General features: G+C 47.3%; 1 protein-coding gene and 2 long non-coding RNA genes across 4 annotated transcripts; 2 read left to right on the forward strand and 1 right to left on the reverse strand.

Annotated features, from left to right (window-relative positions):
- Positions 1–468: 468 nt before the first annotated feature.
- Positions 469–23,652, reverse strand: LOC135969799 (uncharacterized). Of its 2 annotated transcripts, none has more exons than XR_010585205.2 (3): positions 23,574–23,652; positions 18,588–18,714; positions 469–607 (listed from the first exon to the last, which is right to left on the reverse strand). It is a non-coding gene; the product is annotated as an uncharacterized lncRNA (long non-coding RNA). The 2 variants fall into 2 exon arrangements; XR_012433090.1 differs by lacking the exon at positions 469–607 and adding an exon at positions 17,964–18,087.
- LOC135969800 (uncharacterized) lies at positions 507–19,735 on the forward strand. Its single transcript, XR_010585206.2, has 3 exons — positions 507–630; positions 18,646–18,741; positions 19,596–19,735. It is a non-coding gene; the product is annotated as an uncharacterized lncRNA (long non-coding RNA).
- CCT8L2 (chaperonin containing TCP1 subunit 8 like 2) lies at positions 7,038–9,684 on the forward strand. The gene has a single exon (XM_005551230.5). The coding sequence runs from the start codon at positions 7,885–7,887 to the stop codon at positions 9,556–9,558; it is 1,674 nt and encodes a 557-aa protein (XP_005551287.1). The 5' UTR covers positions 7,038–7,884; the 3' UTR covers positions 9,559–9,684.
- Positions 23,653–23,944: the final 292 nt, after the last annotated feature.

The following is a 23,944-nucleotide window of genomic DNA, read 5'->3' on the forward strand; positions in this document are numbered from 1 at the left end:
TTCCCAGAGCCTATCCTAAATGAAAGCATAATTTTTTGAAATGAGGAATAAAGTCAGAGAGTCATTTGAATTCCTTCAGGGTTTAATCCCTGCTGGCTCTTTCAAATTTACTAAATTTATAACCAAAGGAAATTTGGGGTTGAGGAGGAGGCTGGCATGGTAAATGCAAACTAGAAATTAAAAGTGCCTGACGATTACACATAGAAATACAACACATACATGACTCGTGATAAACATACGATGTGATCTAGTGAAAGTTTACTAGGTACAAATTTGAAAGCACCCTTTCTTTTTTCATTTTTTCAGCACATTGTACTTTAAATAAAGTACGCTTTCAAAACTGGATTATTAATCCAAATGTTTATCTGTGTTCCGTACTGAAATTAGAACAGGCACTTCCACTGTGAGTTTTACATGCACAAAATTATACATCAGGATAATTTACTTTGATACACTTCTCCAGCACTTCCAAGAACTTAAATGTCAGTGTATACAAATTGCAAGTCACTCCTGCTGGAGAGTTCACAAGAAACGAAGGGTACCAAGAGCAGAAAAGTGAGCCGATTGAATGGAAGTGTAGAAACAGAGGTTTGTGCAGCGATGCTTCCTGGAAAGATGAAGATGATGCAGGTAAGTAAACTCAGCCTTAAATCTCCATTCCTTTGGCCACTATGAGCAGGGAGTTGGGATCTGTTTTAAGAGAATTGATAGCAGTCTCCTTGGCATGAAGGTATCATGAGCAGAGCAAACAAATATAACCCAGGATGCTGAGGAAGGATTCAAGGAATACTTATTCAACGTAAATAAAGGTTTTCCAGAGGTTTTTCCATCTCAGTCATCCAAATTACACAGCTCTGAGACCACAGTGGCAAAAATCTAGGAGGCAGGGAGCTGAGGTCCTTCAAAATCATAAAACCAAAAAGGCAGGAGCATCTGGAAATAGTACCAAATGCCATAGAAAAATATTAGAATGACTACTTTCTGATAAGTATACATGTTAAATATGGGATTTTAAATTTAGGTAGATGTGCAGTAACCTGTTAACCAATCATCTGCAAAGGGTTGAATTACAAGGGACTTTTACTGTCTATAATAGTTGAATATTTCAAAGCACATGTAGTAATCATTTAATCATATATAAATATATATATATGCAGTTTTTAATGGGGAGATAATGAACATTGTTATCTGTGACACAGAAAAACCAACATCTCAGGAAACAATAGGCAAGGAAGATTGTCAAAGCATCTAGCAAACAAGTGACAGTGAATAAAAAATCATAGTCCAATATTCATTCTTAGTAATTGAAGGCCTATAAAATGTCATTGATACTGTCTTTATTTAGAGTGCACAGGTTCACTAGTAAATGATGTCTGTCTCTTTTGTTTTCCCATAAATTCCTCAAGGCTTTTTAGGAACCAAACTTTCACAGTTATAGAAGGACCACTGAGGCCGGGCGCGGTGGCTCAAGCCTGTAATCCCAGCACTTTGGGAGGCTGAGACGGGCGGATCACAAGGTCAGGAGATCGAGACCATCCTGGCTAACACAGTGAAACCCCGTCTCTACTAAAAAATACAAAAAACTAGCCGGGCGAGGTGGCGGGCACCTATAGTCCCAGCTACTCGGGAGGCTGAGGCAGGAGAATGGCATAGAACCGGGAGGCGGAACTTGCAGTGAGCTGAGATCCAGCCACTGCACTCCAGCCTGGGTGACAGAGCGAGACTCCATCTCCAAAAAAAAAAAAAAAAAAAAAAAAAAGAAGGACCACTGAAAGCTTAAATTTTAGATCTTATAATTTTTGTGTTCATATTGTTATTATTAAAGTTGCACTGTAGGCTGGGCACCGTGGCTAACGCCTGTAATCCTAGCACTTTGGAAGGCCAAGGTGGGTGTGTCACTTGAGCTCAGAGTTCCAGACCAGCCTGGGCAACATAGTGAGACCCCAATCTCTACAAAAAAAATACCAAAGAAAATTAACTACACATGGTGGCACATGCTTGCAGTCCCAGCTACTTGGGAGGCTGAAGTGGGAGACAGTCTCGCTCTGTCGCCTATGCTGGAGTGCAGTGATGCAATCTTCGCTCACTGCAACCTCCACCTCAAATTTGCCTGGCAGGGTAGCGCACACCTGTAGTCCTAGCACTTTGGGAGGCCAAGGCAGGCAGATCACCTGAGGTCAGGAGTTCAAGACCAGCCTGGCCAACATAGCAAACCCCCATCTCTACTAAAAATACAAAAAATTAGCCTGGCATGGTGGTGTGCGCCTATAATCCCCACTACTCTGGAGGTTGAGACAGGAGAATCGCTTGAACCCAGAAGGCAGAGGTTGCAGTGAGCCAAGATCAACCATTGCACTCTAGCCTGGACAACAAGAGCGAAACTCCATCTCAAAAAAAAAAAAAGAAATTCATATTGCTATATAAGTTATTTCAGGCCGGGCGCGGTGGCTCAAGCCTGTAATCCCAGCACTTTGGGAGGCCGAGACGGGCGGATCACGAGGTCGGGAGATCGAGACCATCCTGGCTAACATGGTGAAACCCCGTCTCTACTAAAAAATACAAAAAAAAACTAGCCGGGCGAGGTGGTGGGCGCCTGTAGTCCCAGCTACTGGGGAGGCTGAGGCAGGAGAATGGCGGGAACCCGGGAGGCGGAGCTTGCAGTGAGCTGAGATCCGGCCACTGCACTCCAGCCTGGGCGGCAGAGCGAGACTCCGTCTCAAAAAAATAAATAAATAAATAAGTTATTTCAGTAATGTATATCATATGTTTGGTGGAAAAGTTAAAGGAAATACCAGGAAGGAAACAAACAGAACAGTCATCTTCAAAAGTAATTTGTGTTTAAGAATGTGAGGACTAAGTAGATGTTTTGCAGTACATTTTATATAGATACAAATCTTGCCCTCTAGGGATCTATACTTTAAGCCTGGCAGTAGTAGTTAACAAAGATAAACACAAAAGGACAAGTAGGCAACTAGAAAATAAACATAGAGGCCGGACACGGTGGCTTATGCCTGTAATCCCAGCACTTTGGTATTTGGGCCAAGGTGGGAGGATCACAAGGTCAGGAGTTCAAGACCAGCCTGGCCAATATGGTGAAACCCTGTCTCTGTTAAAAATACAAAAACTAGGCCGGGCGCGGTGGCTCAAGCCTGTAATCCCAGCACTTTGGGAGGCGGAGACGGGTGGATCACGAGGTCAGGAGATCGAGACCATCCTGGCTAACATGGTGAAACCCCGTCTCTACTAAAAAATACAAAAAGAAAAAAAAAAATACAAAAACTAGCTGGGCGTGGTGGTGGGCACCTGTAGTACCAGCTACTCAGGAGGCTGAGGCAGGAGAATCCCTTGAACCCAGGAGGCAGAGGGTGCAGCGAGCCGAGATTGCGCCACTGCGCTCCAGCCTGGGCAACAGAGGGAGACGCCATCTCAAAAAAAGAAAAGAAAAGAAAAGAAAGAAAATAAAAGAAACATGGAAAAACATACAAATAGAAAGATTAAATATTTACATCCATTGTATACAAGATCATATTTTAAAAGAAATGCATCTGTGGGATTCAGGGGGAAGGGCAGGGCTGAGAGTAGTCATAGCAGACAACCGTATCTATTCAGAAGAGGGTGACAGAACACATTCTGCTGGCAAGTATCATAAACTAGAAATTTTCAGGCCAGGCACGGTGGTTTATACCTGTAATCCCAGCACTTTAGGAGGCTGAGGCAGGCAGATCAGTTGAGGTCAGGAGTTCAAGAACAACCTGACCAACATAGTGAAACCTCGCCTCTACTAAAAATACAAAATTAGCCAGGCGTGGTGGCAGGCGCCCATAATCCCGGCTACTCTGGAGGCTGAGGCAGGAGAATTGCTTGAACCAGGGAGGTGGAGGTTGCAGTGAGCCAGGATCATGCCACTGCACTCCAGCCTGGGCGACAGAGTAAGACGCTGTCTCAAAAAGAGAAAGAAAGAAAAAAAAGAAAGAAAAAGAAAGAAATGGAATAGACAGCCCTATTCATCACCCTGCAGGCTGAAGCCTAAATTCCTTGGCTTGGCTCACTAGGTCCTGGAGAGCCCCTGCTACCCTCTGGCCAATGTGCTCATCTCTTCCCCGGCTTTCCCTCTCACCTGACCACCAGTTTTCAGAACTCCTTCTGGTGGGCTACAAACCACCAGGCTGTCCCATCTCCCTTCCCCTTTCCACGAGGCCAGTTCCTACTTTTTCTTCGGCTTTCGCTTTAGACCTCTGCCCTCTGTGAGAATGGCTGTGTCCACCTAAATGCTTCTGCCAACCTCGTGCTTTCCCTACTCACAGCTCTCATTGCCTATAATGAAAGTGCCCAGATAAATGTCTGTATCGTCCCTAAGCCCAGCGGAGATGGCAGTTGTTATCTGCCTTATTTCCCCTATTCAGCAGCAGCTCAATGAACAGTTGTAGAGTAACTGAAATAAATATGAAAATATAGGTTAGGTGTTAGAAAAAGAACTAAGAGGATCCTTTATAGGAGTGTGTATCTATTTTATTTTATTTTTTGAGACAGGGTCTCACTGTCACCCAGGCTGAAGTGCAATGGCACAATCTCAGCTCACTGCAACTTCCACCCTCAGGGCTCAAGCAATCCTCCCACCTCAGCCTCCCAAGTAGCTGACTACAGGCACACACCACCATGGCCGGCTACTTTTTTGTATTTTTAGTAGAGACAGGGGTCTTGTTATATTGTCCAAGCTGGTCTTGACTGCCTGAACTCAAAGCCATCCACCTGGCGCAGGCCTCCCAAAGTGCTAGGATTATAGGCTTGAGCCACGGCCACTGGCCAGGAGTGTTTATTTTATTTTATTTTATTTTATTTTATTTATTTTTGAGACTGAGTCTCGCTCTATTGCCCAGGCTGGAGGACAGTGGCACAATCTCGGCTTATTGCAACCTCCACCTCCCAGGTTCAAGAGATTCTCGTGCCTCAGCCTCCTGAGTAGCTGGGATAACAGGTACCCACCATCACACCTGCCTAATGTGTTTATTTTTGAAAAAAAGAAACTGTATCTTTAGAGAAAATGTATACATGCATACTTTGCTACATTTTTGTTGATTGTTACGTTTTACATTTGTGTAACAACACAAGCAAGTCATCTTTGGGCTCCTAACCACATCTTTCATGGAACATCAAGCCTACGCTGAGGTACAGGCTTTCAGAAGCCTGAATTTGGAGGACCATGCCTGATCCAAATGGAGCCTCCAGAATCAAAAGTGGTCAAAATAATCATTCATGGTCCCCAGACCAAATAAGATCTCCTTAGAAACATTTCTCAGGCTGCGCACGTGGCTCGCAGATCGGGCACGGTGGCACACCCCTGTAATCCCAGCACTTTGGGAGGCCAAGGCGAGCGGATCACCTGAGGTCAGAAGTTCGAGACCAGGCTGACTAAACATGGAGAAACCCCTTCTCTACTAAAAATACAAAATTAGCCAGGCGTGGTGGCGGATGGCTACTCAGTCCCAGCTACTCAGGAGGCTGAGGCAAGGGAATTGCTTGAAACCAGGAGGCAAAGGCTGTGGTGAGCTAATATCGCACCATTGCACTCCAGCCTGGGCGACAAGAGCGAAACTCCAAAACTCCATGTCCAAAAAAAAAAAAGAAACATTTCTCTGAGCCAAAATAATGATGAGGAGGAAATGATTACAGAATAGCATATATGTATCATAATCTTATGTAAAATGGTGTAAATCTATAATTATGTATGCGTACAATATGTGCAAAGTAGTAATGTTCATCAAGTTGTAAACAATGGTTGTCTCTGGACTAGGATTCCAAATGACCTTTCCTTTTCTTTCTTTTTTTTTTTTTTTTGAGACAAGTCTCACTCTGTTGCCCAGGCTGGAATGCAGTGGTGCAATCATGGCTCACTGAAGCCTCAACCTCCTGAGCTTAAGCAATCCTCCCACCTCAGCCTCCCAAAGTGCAGGGATTACATGCATGAGCCACCACGCCCAGACTAAATATGTGTTAAACTAAAGCAGAAGCATCATTACCCAAGTAGGCTCTATAGGAGGAAAGAGGAGAGGAGTGAGGAAAGGAGAGAGAATGAAAAAAAAGAGCCGGGCGCGGTGACTCACGCCTGTAATCCCAGCACTTTGGGAGGCCGAGGTGGCCGGATCACAAGGTCAGGAGATCGAGACCACGGTGAAACCCCGTCTCTACTAAAAATACAAAAAATTAGCCGGGCGCGGTTGTGGGCGCCTGTAGTCCCAGCTACTCGGGAGGCTGAGGCAGGAGAATGGCGTGAACCCGGGAGGCGGAGCTTGCAGTGAGCCGAGATCGCGCCACTGCACTCCAGCCTGGGCGACAGAGCGAGACTCCGTCTCAAAAAAAAAAAAAAAAAAAAAAAAAGAGACTTAAATTATAAGCATTGAAGTTTAGGGTGGGAAGGCGATTGGCATTTAAACCTCAGGGCCCCATTTAGGCTTCTACTTCCCTGACCACTGGGAGGCTGGTCGCTTTTCACCCCTCTGGGTTCACTTCTATTTGCCTGTGAGCTGTCAGCATCTTTCCCCCCGGTTACCTTGCCCTGCCTCTGCCAGGGAGGTAGAGATGAGTGGTGGCACAGGTATGCACACTGTGCAGCCTCCCACACCTGCACCCTGAAAGACCAACAGATACCCTAAGAAACCTGATACACAAGCACAAACTGATAAGGTACCCAAAAAGGCAAAGGCAGATAGATAGCAAAACAAGGATAATATTACATAGTACTGCAAGTGAAAGTAACACCAAAACAAAACAAAACACAGACATCATCTCTCAGTTCCTTCTCAAAAAAAAAAAAAAAAAGGTCAGGTGTGGTGGCTCACACCTGTAATCCCAGCACTTTTGGAGGCCAAGGTGGGCAGACCACTTGAGGCCAGGAATTCGAGACCAGCCTGGCCAACCATGGCCAACATGGTGAAACCCCCCATCTCTGCTAAAAATACAAAAAATTAACCAGGCGTGGTGGCTGGCGCCTGTAATCCCAGCTACTGGGAGGCTGAGGCAGGAGAATTGCTTGAACCTGGGAGGCGGAGGTTGCAGTAAGCTGAGATCGTACCACTGCACTCCAACCTGGGCAATAGAATGTGACTCTGTCTCAAAAAAAAAAAAAAAAAAAGATAGGGTGGGTGTGGTGGTGGCTCACACCTGTAGTCCTAGCACTTTGGGAGGTCAAGGCGGAAGGCTCTCTTGAGGCTAGGAGTTCAAGACCTGCCTGGACAACATACAGAAACCCTGTCTCTACAAAAAATACAAAAACTAGCTAGATGTGGTGGTGTGCGCCTGTAGTTCCAGGTACTTGGGAGGCTGACCAGGAGAACTGCTTGAACCAGGGAGTTGGGCCTGCAGTGAACCATGGTCATGCCACTGCCTCCAGACAGGGTGAAGTGGGTAGTTTTTCACTTGATCTCCTCCTCACTGTCTCTAACGTTTAAACAAGTCTCAGACCTGGTGCAGAGGTGCATAAACCTCCATTGCTGGACAAGGCCTGACTTTTGCCTGCTGGTAGGGCCTCCTCAGTTCTAACCAGCCTTCCGTGACCTCATTCTCTACCCTGGTTCCATTTTCCACTTTGTGACTTCATCAGTTAAAGATCCCATTTCAGTCACCAAGGTTGAGAGGCCCCAAGAGCCCAGTTCCTTTACAGAATCAACCCTGGGGTGGCTTTAGGACTGGGCTCTTTGGAGCTCATCCTTGGACCCACAGTGGAGCGCCGGTCCGTGCTGACGTCTTCAGATACCAATCAATGGGCATTTGGCTCCTTGCTTCCACTGACCTCCTGAGTACTTTCAACGATCAGTGTCAGGGGTGCCCCTGCTGCTCTTTCTAGAGCATCTCTGCAACTCACGGTGGCCTCTCTCCTCTCTGCGGGCCATGGACAGCACAGTCTCTTCAGCCCTGGAGCTGCCCCAGAGGCTGGCACTGCACCCAAGGGAGAGCCCGAGGAGTCCGGAAGAGGAGGACCCCCACCTGCTGAGCAGCTTGGCTGCAGTCCAGACCCTGGCCAATGTCATCCGGCCTTGCTACGGCCCCCACGGCCGGCAGAAGTTCCTGGTGACCATGAAAGGAGAAACAGTGTGCACAGGGTGTGCCGCTGCCATCCTCAGGGCCCTGGAGCTGGAGCACCCAGCGGCATGGCTCCTCCGGGAAGCAGCCCAAACCCAGGCAGAGAATAGTGGGGACGGCACAGCCTTCGTGGTTCTGCTGACAGAAGCCTTGCTGGAACAGGCAGAGCAGCTGCTGAAGGCCGGCCTGCCTCGCCCGCAACTCCGGGAGGCCTATGCCACAGCCACGGCAGAGGTCCTGGCCACACTGCCCTCCCTGGCCATCCAATCTCTGGGGCCTTTGGAAGATCCGTCCTGGGCTCTCCATTCTGTGATGAATACCCACACCTTGTCCTCCACGGACCACCTGACCAAGCTGGTGGCCCATGCCTGCTGGGCTATCAAGGAGCTAGACGGCAGCTTCAAGCCTGAGCGTGTTGGGGTGTGCGCACTGCACGGGGGGACACTGGAGGATTCCTGCCTCCTCCCGGGGTTAGCCATGTCTGGCAAGCTCTGTGGGCAAATGGCCGCAGTGTTAAATGGTGCCAGGGTGGCTCTCTTTGCTTGCCCCTTTGGTCCTGCCCATCCAAATGCACCAGCAACGGCCCGGCTTTCTAGTCCTGCTGATCTAGCTCAGTTTAGTAAAGGAAGCGACCAATTACTGGAAAAGCAAGTAGGCCAGCTGGCAGCCACGGGAATTAATGTGGCAGTGGTGTTGGGGGAGGTCGACGAGGAGACCCTCATGCTGGCAGACAGGTATGGCATCGTGGTGATCCAAGCTAGGTCTCGGATGGAGATCATTTACCTGAGTGAGGTGTTGGACACACCTCTGCTGCCTCGTCTGCTCCCTCCCCAGAGGCCAGGCAGGTGCCAGAGGGTTTACAGGCAGGAGCTGGGAGATGGTTTGGTTGTGGTATTTGAATGGGAATGTACAGGCACACCTGCCCTCACCGTGGTCCTCAGGGGAGCCACCACCCAGGGGCTGCGGAGTGCAGAGCAGGCCATCTACCACGGCATTGATGCCTATTTCCAGCTATGTCAAGATCCCAGACTGATTCCAGGAGCTGGGGCCACAGAAATGGCTTTGGCAAAAATGCTCTCTGATAAAGGAAGCAGATTGGAAGGGCCCAGTGGGCTTGCATTCCTTGCATTTGCCCGGGCCCTGAAGTATCTTCCTAAAACCTTGGCAGAGAATGCAGGCTTAGCTGTCTCAGACGTGGTGGCGGAAATGAGTGGAGTGCACCAAGGTGGGAACCTCCTAATGGGTGTGGGAGCTGAAGGGATAATAAATGTGGCCCAGGAAGGGGTGTGGGACACCCTAATAGTCAAAGCCCAAGGATTTCGAGCAGTGGCTGAGGTGGTGCTGCAGCTCGTGACTGTAGATAAAATTGTAATGGCCAAGAAAAGTCCCACACATCAGCAGATCTGGAATCCTGACTCTAAGAAGACAAAGAAACGCCCATCTCCTGTGGAAAACAAAAAAATCCTTGGAATGAATAAGTAGTGATACCGTCAATAAAACAGGGATTGCCAAGAAGGGAACAATCACCCCAAAAGTGAATGTTTGCCTTTATTCCGTGTTTGGTACTTGATTCAGTTTCTTTAAATAAAAACATGAAGGAACATAAAATTTCTTTTCATGCACTTAGTTCCTTTCCAGTTCTCGACTTTTTTTTTTTTTTTGGAGAGACAGTCTTGCTCTGTTGCCCAGGCTGGTGTGCAGTGGCACGATCTTGGCTTACTGCAACCTCTGCCTCCCAAGTTCAAGCGATTCGCCTGCCTCAGCCTCCCGAATAGCTGGGACTACAGGTGCACACCACCACGCCCAGCTACTTTTTGTATTTTTAGTAGAGACAGGGTTTCACCATATTGATCAGACTGGTCTCGAACTCCTAACCTCATGATCCTCCCACCTCGGCCTCCCAAAGTGCTGGGATTACAAGCGAGAGCCACCGTGCCTGGCCAGTTCTTGACCTTTTCATTTTCTGTTTCTACCAGATTGTGTTCCTTTCCTATGATAAGAGCAGGATTCAATTCTATTAAGATTTTTAAACTGAGTATCTATGTGGGCTTTGGATATGCAAAACACAGTGCAGCAATCTCTTCCTATTTGAGCATTCCCTGCGTGATATTCTGATATATATGGACTTATTTCTAGAAGTCACTTTGGGAGTCTGAAAACATCAGTTGCAGCTTACAAGAGTGGCCAGTCATTCCCGTTGTGGTTATTTGAAAAAAAAAGAAGGGACTATCATCTTAAAGCACAAAGAGAGAGAGAGAGACAGAGAGAGAGAGACAGAGAGAGGAGGCAGGAAAAGGAGCTGCTGTGGTGGCAGGCAGAAATTTAACTTAAAAAAAAAAATCCTTGCCTGGCACAGTGGATCATGCCTATAATCCCTGCACTTTGGGAGGTTGAGACAGGAAGATCGCTTGAGTCCAGGAGTTCAAGACCAGCCTGGACAACCTAGTGAGACCCTGTCTCTACAAAAATAAAAATTAAAAAATTTAGCCAGGTGTGGTGATGGATACCTGTAGTCCCAGCTACTCAGGAGGCTGAGGTGGAAGGATCACTTAAGCCCAGGAGATGGAGGTTGCAGTGATTGTGCCACTGCACTCCAGCCTAAGTGACAGAGCAAGACCCTGTCTCAACAAAACAAAACAAAACAAAAGCCAGCAAACATCCTTGGCATAGATAACAGAAGATAAGAACACATACCTTAGGACTATGCTAAGGTTGTTGTGTAGGTGAGGAGAAAGCTGAGGGTAGGGGGAAGGGCTAGGATTGGACAACCTTGGGCATTAAAGAAGGGGTCTGAGCAGAGCTGAGTGGGTTCAGCACCTAATACCCAAAGCCTTTTCCACTTTTTTAACCATCCAGATTACTCTAGGAAAAGATCAGAACCTATGGGACAGAATCTAGGAAATGAGAAGGTGCAATCTCTTAGAATCATAAAAATAAAAAGTTTTAGGCATATGCAGAGAGAATGAGACTCAAGAAACCATTGTCTTATAGCATGCATATTAGCTGCAACACAGTAAAACAAAATTTTATTTATTTATTTATTTTGAGACAGAGTCTTGCTCTGTCGCCCAGGCACAGTGACTGGTGTGGCCCAGGCACCAGTGCAGCGGTGCAGTCTCAGCTCACTGCAACCTCTGCCTCCCGGGCTCAAATGATTCTCCTGCCTCAGCCTCCTGAGTAGCTGGGACCACAGGTGTCCACCACCATACCTGGCTAATTTTTGTATTTTTAGTAGAGATGGGGTTTCGCCATGTTGGCCAGGCTGGTCTCAAACTCTGGACCTCAGGTGATCCACCTGCCTCAGCCTCCCCAAATGCTGGGATTACAGGTGTGTCCCACCCCAATTTGCTGTATCTTGATTTTGTCTAGAATCTAAGTATCCTCTTTAATGTCATCTTTGAGTGTCCTTTTTTTTTTCTTTTTCTTTCTTTTTTTTTTTTTTTTTGAGACGAAGTCTCACTCAGTCACCCAGGCTGGAGTGCAGTGGCATGATCTTGGCTCCCTGCAACCTTCACCCCCCCGGTTCAAGCGATTCTCCTGCTCAGCCTCCCAGTATCTGGGATTACAGGTACCCGCCACTAAGCCAGACTAATTTTTTGAATTTTTTTTTTTTTTGAAATGGCATCTCACTCTGTCACCCAGGCTGGAGTGCAATGGCGTGATCTCGACTCACTGCAACCTCCACCTCCCAGGTTCAAGTGATTCTTCCGTCTCAGCCTCCTGAGTAGCTGAGACTACAGGCATGCACCACCATGCCCGGCTAATTTTTGTATTTTTGGTAGAGACAGGGTCTCACTATATCGGCCAGGCTGGTCTCGAACTCCTGACCTCGTGATCCACCTGCCTCAGCCTCCCAAAGTGCTGGGATTACAGGCATGAGCCACCGTGCCCAGCCAATTGTTTTGAATTTTTTGTACAGATAGGGTTTCACCATGTTGGCCAGGCTGGTCTTGAACCCCTGACCTCAAATGATTCGGCCACATCGACCTCCCAAAGTGCTAGGATTACAGGCATGAGCCACTGACCCCAGCATAAGTGTCCTCTTTAGTTGTCGAAACATATGACTCAATCATCAAGTTGTTTTTTTTCTCCTACTGACTATGGAGAAGTTAACCAGAATTTGACCTCAATTTGGCCAGATCCAGATTCTTCTTCTGAGGTTACAGGATCAGGGTCTCCTAGCATACTAGGTCTCAGTCCTCAAAGGCTTTGGCTTTGGGGTTGGCTACAAATTTCTCTTCCAAGACGAGCTGCTTGCTTCAATTCTAGAAGCAGCTGAATTTCAGAAATGACAATTCCTGGAGGACATTTTCTTTTTTCTTTTTTTTTTGAGACGGAGTTTTGCTCTTATTGTCCAGGCTGTAGTGCAATGGCATGATCTCGGCTCACTGCAACCTCCGCCTCCCAGGTTCAAGTGATTCTCCTGCCTCAGCCTCCCTAGTAGCTGGGATTACAGGCACCTGCCACCACACCCGGGTAATTTTGTATTTTTAGTAGAGACAGTTTTCTCCATGTTGGTCAGGCTGGTCTCGAACTCCCGACCTCAGGTGATCCGCCCACCTCGGTCTCCCAAAGTGCTGGGATTACAGGCATCAGCCACCGCACCTGGCCATTCCTGGAGTATATTTTCTACAAGAACTTGTAGCTGGTGGACTCATCCCAGACCCCTTCCAGCTTTGTGACACTGCTTTACTGTGCTCCATATTGATCCAGCAAGCAGAGAACAAAAGCCACAATCCGGAGAAAACAGGGGAGAAAAATGAGAACTGTGTTCTGGGAAATGAAGGAGATGAGAGGCTGAATTGGACAGTGGAGGCTGGGACTGAGCCTTGGGAACTGCTCATCCATTTGGGCTATATGTAGGCCAGTCATGGCCTCTAATCCCAATAGTTTGGAAGGTCAAGGCAAGCAGATCGCTTGAGGTTAGGAGTTTGAGACCAGCCTAGACAGCACACTGATACTCTTTTTCTGCAGAAAAATAAATTACCCAGGTGTGGTGGCATGCACCTGTAGTCCCACTTATTCAGAAGGCTGAGGCAAGAGAATCTCTTGAACCCAGGAGGCGGAGGTTGCAGTGAGCCGAGATGGTGCCACTGTACTCCAGCCTGGGCTACAGAGCAAGGGCTACAATCTCAAAATAATAATAATAATAATAAATTAAAATAAAAATTAACTGGGCATGGTGGTGCACACCCGTAGTCCCAGCTACTTGGGGGGCTGAGGTGGAAGGATTTCTTGAGCCCAGGAGATCGAGGCTGCAGTGAGCAGTGATTGTGCCGCTGCACTCCAGCCTGGGTGACAGACTGAGACCCTTTCTCAAGAAAACAAAACAAAACAAAAAAGACTTCAGTCCACGAAAACTCTGGAGTTCTGATGAAGAGAAAAAGTGATCAATTCCAAACTGTGAAAAGAACTGTAAAGAGAAGGCTGAAAACAAAACAACGGAAAAGAGTGGTCACAGTTTGCCAGTCCTTTCTCTACATGGACCAGCCTCTTCTCATGTGTATTGTTTCTCCAGAGTCTTTTTTTTTTTTTTTTTTTTTTTTGAGATGGAGTCTTGCTCTGTCACCCAGGCTGGAGTGTCGTGGTGTGATCCCGGCTCACTGCAACCTCAGCCTCCTGAGTTTAAGTGATTCTCCTGCCTCAGCCCCCCAAGAAGCTGGAATTACAGGCACCCGCCACCACACCCAGCTAATTTTTGTATTTTTAGTAGAGATGGGCTTTCAACATGTTAGCCAGGCTGGTCTCAAACTACTGGCTTCATGCAATCCACCCACTTCAGCCTCCCAAAATGCTGGGATTACAGGCGTGAGCCACCGCACCTGGCCTCAACAGTCTTTCCTGGGCTCCGAGAGCTCTTCATGACAGGAGCTCTGCCTTCTAGGCCTACAGACCTGAGGGTCATGTAGTGCAGAGGCCAAGAGATAGAGAAAGCTAATATTCAAAAGAGGAGCAAACCCAGAAAACTCCAAAACAGGGCATCTGAATGGGAGGGAAGGAGAATATCAAGGCTTGAGGTCCCAACTGTTTTATCTGTAAATAAGCAAAACGAGTTTGAAAAAGTCTTGCTTGTGCTGTGTTTGCTGGACACTCACCGCACACGTCTGCATCCCCAAACCACTCCCATTTCTGCTCGAGCCTTGCCGGAATAGCGACCAACTATTGATGATGCTGCAGCATGGATGTGAGGGAGGCGACACTTCAGTGTTACAACTGATGGGCTGGCTTCCCACGTGATTTGCTGCAAATTTCCCCTTGTACTGAGTTGAAAGGGTGCCACTGCCGAAAGGGAAAGCTGTCCCTGTTGCACTAAAATGCCAAAACACCAGTAGACAGGTATGACAGATATTCCAAAAGTAGCTGAGTCACCTTTTCCCCTGAAACATCAAGCATTCCCACCTCCACCCCCTGCCGCAGGCTAAAGATCCTCTTTCCTAACTAGGGAGGAAGAGGAAGAAGTTTAGGGTAAGAATGAGGGAGATGGTGGTAGAATCTCAGAGAGGGATTCTACTCACCTCCCAGTGGGTTCCAAGGAGTGAGATGGGGGAAAGGACAATAGAATCCCCAGCAAAGTTTGGGCGTCTTGAGGAGATTCTCTGCTTTCAATCTGGAACCCTGGGGCCCCGAGGAGTTCCCTGTGCCAACAGGACAGCAGAGCTGTAGAGCAGGAATGGCTGAGGCCTCCAGCGGAGATGGGCCCCAGGTAGTTGATGGGCTATTCAGGGGTGCTAAGCAGCCTCAGAGAGCAGCCAGGGTCCCCCATGAAGCAGAATTGGGTGTTAGATATTTGCGGACATAGCCCCCGAACCTCAGGGCATTTCAAGGTTATGAGAAGAGGTAGGATTGTAAACTTTAGCCGAGGCTTGAGAAAGACAGAACATGACCTCAGACCACAGGACACCAAGATGCTGCATCAGCCTGTGGACTGGAGGCTGATGGGGTGGGTGAATGAGGAATGAGAAAAGGAGGTGAAGGAGGAGATCAAGAATGGACTTGGTTGAGGTTTGGCCTGATCAGGAAAAATCGTAAAGGGCCGAAGTTTACCTGGAATTGACTAGATTAAGTATTTTCCCATCAGGCAGAAAGGGGGCTAGAAATAGAAATACTGAGATGATTTAGTTATAAAAGCGTAGTACGAATACTTCCCACATATTGGAGTGTAGAACTTAAGAATTTAAACACGGCCGGGCGCGGTGGCTCAAGCCTGTAATCCCAGCACTTTGGGAGGCCGAGACGGGCGGATCTCGAGGTCAGGAGATCGAGACCATCCTGGCGAACACGGTGAAACCCCGTCTCTACTAAAAAAATACAAAAAACTAGCCGGGCGAGGTGGCGGGCGCCTGTAGTCCCAGCTACACAGGAGGCTGAGGCAGGAGAATGGCGTAAACCCGGGAGGCAGAGCTTGCAGTGAGCTGAGATCCGGCCACTGCACTCCAGCCCCGGCGACAGAGCGAGACTCCGTCTCAAAAAAAAAAAAAAAAAAAAAAAAAAAAAAGAATTTAAACTCTCAGCCAAGCGCAGTGGCTCACACCTGTAATCCCAGCACTTTGTTTTTTTTTGTTTTTTGTTTTTTTTTTTGAGACGGAGTCTCGCTCTCTTGCCCGGGCTGGAGTGCAGTGGCATGATCTCAGCTCACTGCAACCTCCCGCCTCCTGGGTTCAAGCAATGCTCCTGCCTCAGCCTCCCAAGTGGCTGGGATTACAGGCTTGAGCCACCGCGCCCGGCAATCCCAGCACTTTGGGAGGCCGAGGCAGGTGGATCACCTGAGGTCAGGAGTTTGAGACCAGCCTGGACAACATGGTGAAACCCTGTCTCTAATAAAAATACAAAAATTGTACAAGCGTTTTGGTGGGTGCCTGTAATCCCAGCTACTTGGGAGGCTAAAGCAGGAGAATGGCTTGAGCCTGGGAGGCAGAGGTTGCAGTGAGCCAAGACCCTGCCACTGTACTCCAGCCTGGGCAACAGGGTGAGACTCCATATCAAAAAAGAATTTAAACTCTCTACAAATGTGAATTTTCTTTTTCTTTTCTTTTTTTTTTTTTTTGAGACAGAGTCGCTCTTTCCCCCAGGCTGGAGTGCAGTGGCACAATCTTGGCTCACTGCAACCTCCACTTCCCGGGTTCAAGTGATTCTCCTGTCTCAGCCTCCTGAGTAGCTGAGATTACAGGCACCCACCACCACGCCCGGCTAATTTTTGTATTTTTAGTAGAGACGGGGTTTCACCATGTTGGCCAGGCTGGTCTGGAACTCCTGACCTCAGGTGATCTGCCTGCCTCTGCCTCCCAAAGTGCTGGGATTACAGGTGTGAGCCACCACACCTGACCAAATGTGAATATTGAATAAGGACTTCAGACACTGTCCTCTGGGTATCACCAACAGGTGATACCAACTAGCGCCACATAAGAGAGACCAGACGCTGGTTAGTGAAACAATGGTAAGCTTTTGCAATGCAGCACATGCTTGAGAAGCAATTTCATACAGTAGACAGGGTGGAAAAAACGGATCTTCGGAAGTTTTCTTCTAACTCACAGAATGCATCAGCAAGGAAAGGTGGATCCTGGCAAGTTCAGGGGACATATGCCTCTCTATCGTGACAAATATTTTCTTTCTTTTTTTTTCGAGACGGAGTCTCCCTCTGTCACCCAGGCTGGAGTGCAGTGGGGCGATCTCGGCTCACTGCAAGCTCCGTCTCCTGGGTTCACGTCATTCTCCTGCCTCAGCTTCCCGAGTAACTGGGATTACAGGCCTCCACCACCATGCCCGGCTAACGTTTTGTATTTTTAGTAGAGACAGGGTTTCACCGTGTTCTCGATCTCCTAACCTCGTGATCCGCCCACCTCAGCCTCCCAAAATGCTGGGATTACAGACGTGAGCCACTGCACCCGGCTGAAAAATATTTTCATATCCAGATCAACATTCATTTCTTAAAACATCTTAACACATGTCCTCTGCCTCCTGTGTCCACAGGCTCCAGAACCCTAGCATTCCAGAGTCCCCCCCTCCTTACTGTGGCTACTCCCATCTTGGCAGGCACCCCAAGTTCTGGACTAGTATTTCCCCTACAGAAGAGAACAAGATCTATCAGTCTCAGACTTCCCTATGCAGATGCAAAATATAGGTTTCATATCTCATTCCTAGTCAGTCATTTTGATTGCAAACCTCCTTCTATTTCAATATTACTGTAGGTTTTTGTTGTTGTTTTGTTTTGTTTTTTTGTTTTTTTGAGACAGTCTTCCTCTGTCACCTAGGCTGGAGTAGAGTGGCACGATCTCGGCTCACTGCAGCCTTGACCTCCTGGGTTCAAGTGATTCTCCTGCCTCAGCCTCCCAAGTAGCTGGGATTACAGGTACGTGCCACCACACCCAGCTAATTTTTTTTTTTTAATTATTTGTAGAGATGGGGTTTCATCGTGTTGGCGAGGCTCGTCTCAAACTCCTGACCTCAGATGATCCATCTGACCTGCTGGGATTACAGGCATAAACCACGTACCAGGCTATTGTAGTTTTATTTACAAGAGGCATAACAATCCATGAACCAAGATTAAAATATTGTTTCAGGTGAAAATAGTTTCCAAAACTACTTGTGATATTTTCTACGTTAGATTTTGAGAAGAATCTATATTTGTCTTAATTCCCTTAATTCCTAAAACTAAATAGAAAACATTTCAAAATATACCCATATGTTAAAAGTCTTTTTTTTTTTTTTTTTTTTTTTTTTTTTTTTGAGACAGAGTTTGGCTCTTGTTGCCCAGGCTGGAGTGCAACAGCATGATATCGGCTCACCACAACCTCTGCCTCCGGGGTTCAAGCGATTCTCCTGCCTTAGCTTCCTGAGGAGTTGGGATTACAAGCATGTGCCACCACGCTCAACTAATTTTTTTTTTTTTTTTTTAAATAGAGATGGGGTTTCTCCATGTTGGTCAGGCTGGTCTCAAACTCCCAACCTCAGGTGATCCACTCACCTCAGTCTCCCAAAGTGCTGGGATTACAGGCGTGAGCCACCATGCCTGGCCTGAAATGTAAAGTCTTAATTTAGATGTTCAGCATCATACAACAAAAATACAGTCTATGAAGTCTGACGTTCTTTTTTTTTTTTTTTTTTTTGAGACAGAGTTTCACTCCGTCGCTCAGGCTGGAGTGCAATTGCACCATCTCTGCTCACTGCAACTTCCACCTCCCGGGTTCAAGTGATTCTCCTGCCTCAGCTTACCAAGTAGCCGGGACTACAAGCGGGTGCCACTACACCCAGCCAATTTTTGTATTTTTAGTAGAAATGGCGTTTCACCATGTTGGACAGGCTGGTCTCAAACCGCTGACCTCAAGTAATCTGCCTGCCTTGGCCTCCTGAATTGCTGAGATTAAAAGTGTGAGCCACCACGCCCAGCCCTGGATGTTCTTAAATTAAATTTCTCTTCTTTCATTTTTTTATCTCTACTGAGTACTTCAGCTTTTAATAAAATTTTCTTCTTTTATCTAGTGAATACTCGTAAACTTTTTTGGGGGGAGACTTACCCAAATGATGAGCTTCTGACAGTGTTGAAAGCTAAGAATCTCCTCTCATTCTGCATAGAAACAGTGGAGTTCTGGACCCAAATGATGAGCTTCTGAGGGTGTTGAAAGCTAAGAATCTCCTCTCATTCTGCATAGAAACAGTGGAGTTCTGGAAGTAAGTGTAACTATTTACATTTCAAGTCAATAAACCCAAGGGTGCACTTGGGTTTATTGTTCGAACAATTCGAACATTTATTAAGTGCCAACCCATGTAAAGAATTACCCAGCAACCAGAATTCAACTTGGTCAGCAGGCAAGGAGTCTTGATCAGACAAACTCGCCATTTTTAAATATGAAAAATTACATGGAAGGTGGCTGGAGCAGACAAGGGTCACATGCTTCTGTGTGCCACCACCACAGAAACATCCTGGATGGTCAGCCCCTCAGTGAATGAATGGAGCTATTTTGAAACTGGTGGGATGATGACAATTGTGAAAAGACCCCACTCAGATCTCCTGCTACAGGTGTAATTGACTGAGAACCTCAACTGCTGTCCTCTGAATCTACCACCACCACATTTACAACAAGACCATGCCCAGCCAGCCACTACGGGATAAGAAGGTCACTTCCTGCCGGGCGCGGTGGCTCACGCCTGTAATCCCAGCACTTTGGGAGGCCGAGGCGGGCGGATCACAAGGTCAGGAGATTGAGACCACGGTGAAACCCCGTCTCTACTAAAAATACAAAAAATTAGCCGGGCGCGGTTGTGGGCGCCGGTAGTCCCAGCTACTCGGGAGACTGAGGCAGGAGAATGGAGTGAACCCGGGAGGCGGAGCTTGCAGTAAGCCGAGATCGCGCCACTGCACTCCAGCCTGGGCGACAGAGCGAGACTCTGTCTCAAAAAAAAAAAAAAGAAGGTCACTTCCTGCCAGATTCTAATGGGGACTTGGGTCAGCCTGGCCAAAACCATCTGAGAGCTGCACTGCAGTCTGGGGCCCTCCTACTTACTCTGTTCTCTTTTCTTTCTAGGGGGTCAAATTTCCTCATTCTGGCCACTCGAGGTGGCTCACACCTGTAATCCCAGCACTCTGGGAGGCTAAGGAGGGCGGATCATCTGAGATCAGGAGTTTGAGATCAGCCTGGCCAACATGGTGAAACCCCATCTCTACCAAAAATACAAAAGTTAGCCGGGCATGGCGGCACACACCTGTAATCCCAGCTACTCAGGAGACTGAGACAGGAGAATCGCTTGAAGCCAGGAGGCAGAGATTGCAGTGAGCTGAGATCTCACCACTGCACTCCAACCTGGGTGACAAAGCAAGACTCTGTCTCAAAAATAAATAAATAAATAAATAAATAAATAAATAAATAAATAAATAAAAATAAATTTCCTAATTCCTCCAACTTTCTCCACGTTTTTCCCCCTCATCAGTGTTTCTCCCATGAATCTCTTGTATGACAATCTTCTTGGCATCTATTTTTCAAAGGACCTGAATCAACACAGGGTGGTAAAATATTAACATAAAATGACTGATTTAGTCGGGTATAGTGGTGCACGCCTGTGGTTCCAGCTACTCAGGAGGCTGAGGTGGGAGGATCACTTGAGCCCAGGAGGTGGAGGCTGCAGTGGTCCAAGATAGCACCACTGTGCTCCAGCCTGGGCGATGGATTGAGACCTCATCTCAGGGGGGGGAAAAAAAAAGTTAAAATTAAAAATATAAAAAAAGATGACGGATATAGTTTGGATATTTGTCCCTGCCCAAATCTCATATTGAAATGTAACCCCTAAGGTTGGAGGTGGGGCTGGTGGGAGGTGTTTGGGTCTAGGGGTGGATCCCTCATGACTTGGATAACCAGTGAGTTCTCACAAGATCAGGTTGTTGTAAAGTGTGTGGCACCTCCTCCAACCCTGCTATAGCTTCTCCTTTCCCCATGAGTAAAAGCTCCCTGAGGCCTCCCCAGAAGCCAGGCAGATGCTGGTGTCATGCTTCCTGTACAGCCTGCAGAACTGTAAGTCAATTAAACCTCTTTTCTTTTTTTAAAGATGGAGTCTCACTCTGTCACCCAGGCTGGAGTACAGTGGCACAAACTCAGCTCATTGCAGCCTCCGCCTCCCAGGTTAAAGTGGATTGCATTGGCATGGCTCACTGCAACCTCTGCCTCCCAGGTTCAAGCAATTCTCCTACCTCAGCCTCCCGAGTAGCTGGAACCGGATGCGTGCAGCACCACACCCAGCTAATTTTTGTATTTTTAGTAGAGACGGGGTTTCACCATGTTGGCCAGGCTGGTCTCAAACTTCTGACCTCAGGTGATCTTCCCACCTCAGCTTCCCAAAGTGCTGGGGATTACAGGTGTTAGCCACTGTGCCTGGCCTAAACCTCTTTTCTTTATAAATTACCCAGTCTCAGGTGTTTCTTTATAGCAAGGCAAAGAATGGCCTAATGTGATTTCTCTTTAACAGGTTGCCTCTTCCTAGTACTTGATTTGCCCTACCAAGTCAGCAACTCTCCTCAAATGTCAGTCAAGGAGAGACAACTTCAATTTATAGCCAACTACCACAACAATCCCTCTCATCCTAAGAAAAATTCCCTATGCCACTCCTCAATGGTACACGAAGGGCCATGTCTCAACTACACCTTCCCCATCTTAACAAGAACATGAACACACACACACACCACACACTCTTTCTCAAGTGCCATTATTCATTTTGAACCAAGTAAGCTTATCCTTTGAAGGCACTCTCCATTTCTCCCCTTAATGAGGCATAATTACTACATTAATAATAACACAAATAAAATGCTTCCCATAAGAATAGCATTTCCAGGCGGGCATGGTGGCTCACGCCTGTAATCCCAGTACTTTGGGATGCCGAGGCGGGTGGATCATCTGAGGTCAGGAGTTCAAGACCAGCCTGGCCAACATGGCGAAACCCCATCTCTACTATAAATATAAAAATTAGCCAGGCATGGTGGACACCTGTAATCCCAGCTACTTGGGAGGCTGGGGCAGGGGAATCGTTTGAACCTGGGAGGTGGAGATTGCAGTGAGCCGAGATCGCACCACTGTACTCCAGCCTGGGCAGTAAAAGACTCCGTCTCAAAAAAAAAAAAAAGAAAAAAGAAAAAAATAGCATTTCCAAGCCTTGTACATAAACAGTACCTCATTTGATCCTCATCATAACATCAAGGGTAGAAATGACCAGTATCATTAGCCTCACTTCACAAAGGAAGAAACAGACTCAGACTGATGTCACTGGGTGTCAGTTTCCAAGTCTGTCCAATGAAGGATTGAGCCCTGTGACCTTTAAGAACTCTTCCACTTCTAAAATTGTATAATTTCCATAATTTGTCTGAAATCACTAAGCTAGCAGTGGCAGATTAGGGACCTGAGAGAATGACTTGGTGCCAGGCTGATTCTCCCACACCGTGTTATCTTTGCTGCCAATAGCAGTAGCTAACATCAGCTATGCGATGTGTCCTGCACTGTGCCAGTTACTTACAAGGCATTGTTATTTTATTTTATTTTATTTTTTTGAGATGGAGTTTCACTCTTGTTGCCCAGGCTGGAGAGCAGTGGCGCAATCTCGGCTCACTGCGACCTCCGCCTCCCAGGTTCAAGCGATTCTCCTGCCTCAGCCTCCCAAATAGCTGGGATTACAGGCGTCCACCATGCCTGGCTAATTTTGTATTTTTAGTAGAAACGGGGTTTCACCACATTGGTCAGGCTGGTCTCAACTCCTGACCTCAGGTGATCTGCCCGCCTCAGCCTCCCAAAGTGCTGGGATTAGAGGCATGAGCCACCGCGCCAGTCTAGAGCATTGTTGAATACCTACTCAGCATTGTCCTCCATCCCACTGTGTAAACGTATTTACATTTCAGTTACATACATACACATGTAATGGAGAAGGTGACACCAGCCCTGCTCCAAGGCTGTACTCCGATCGACACTTTCCATTCTTCCGGCCATAGTCACTGGATGACTTGGGGGCTCTGGCCCGGAATGCCGGAACAGAAGTACACCCTCTCCTACTGAACATACATTAGGAAGCACTGGCTTCTACTGCTACTGGCAGCCTCTCTGTGGCCCTGAGGGGAAGCCTCAGGATCTTGTTTGGAACGGACAGTTTTTAGTAGCTAAAATCTGAGGCGTCTATACTTATCCTTAAAACTCTGAACAAACAACATAGGCAAAGACAGATGATGTCACGGAGACCCAGAGAGGATATCAGACCTTGCCTAGCATACATTACCTATTGGGAGCCAGTTAGGACTAAATTACAAGTCTCCAGCAACTGACCTGGGGTTCTTTTGCCTTCAGCATGTAGAAAGGGCCCCGTGGGCAAAGGTTCCGGATAAAGATCAGACGGTGATCTGGCCGATGAACAGAACCCAGAAGTATGTTTGAGGGGGAGGAAGGAGGAGGGGAAGAGAAGTCTTCTGTTCTGCTTTTTTTGCCCTGCGGGGATGACACTTAACCACCGCAGGGGCTGCAGCTGAGCCGTAGGGATGGTCACACTGAACCAGGACTTCTTCCCTTCCCCCACTCTAAACCTCTGCCAAGCAGAGAGCCTCTGAGACTGCTCTAGAGAAAGGGGCTGCCTGCCAAGTATCTGCCCACCTGGGGCCAGGGTGAGGGCAAGGCCAGTGACTACATTCTGTGAACAGCTGGAAAAAAAGTGGGCAACACAGTGGCCTTGGGGCAATGGCCTTCCCACTCTCCTTGTCAAAAAATAGCAGGATTCAAAAAAAAAAGGGCGGGGGAGGATATTTATTTAATCCTTTTGTTACAAATTAAAGTTGCTTGTTTTCAAAAATTGCAGGAAATAAAGTACGCGAATCAAAGAAACACAAAATATTTAAAAACAAAATAGCTATTTTCCCAGCTCTCTTACTTATAGGTATGTCTATACAATTCTGGCAGAATCCAAAGGGAAGGACAGTTTGGTTAGTCCATTCAGTCACAGCAAATGTACCTGTTCATTTGTTCAAGGATTTGTTGAGCACTCACCTTGTGCCCTGAAGATACAGCTCTGAAAAAACACCAAAAAGGCCCCTGTGTCCAGCAGCTCACATCTTAGTGGTGGAAGGGAGATGAAGGGGAACAGACCATAATAAGTAAGTAAACAATGATTTCCGACTGTGCCAAGAGCTCTGAGGAAAACAGGGTGATATGATAGGGAGCGGTGAAAGGTACTTTAGGTACGTACAATGTCAGAAATGCTCCCCCAGGCCAGGCGAGGTGGCTCAAGCCTGTAATCCTAGCACTTTGGGAGGTTGAGGTGGGCGGATCACTTGAGCCCAGGAGTTTGAGACCAGCCTGGGGTTTCACCATGTGAAACCCAGACTCTACAAAAAAAAAAAAAAAAAAAAAAGGAAAAG

The sequence above is a fragment of the Macaca fascicularis genome, chromosome 3 (genome assembly GCF_037993035.2).
Source record: "Macaca fascicularis isolate 582-1 chromosome 3, T2T-MFA8v1.1".
Taxonomy (NCBI): Eukaryota; Metazoa; Chordata; class Mammalia; order Primates; family Cercopithecidae; genus Macaca; species Macaca fascicularis.

Bases quoted from the DNA above. Each gene is read 5' to 3' on its own strand.
- CCT8L2 (XM_005551230.5), top strand. From the start codon at position 7,885: ATGGACAGCACAGTCTCTTCAGCCCTGGAGCTGCCCCAGAGGCTGGCA.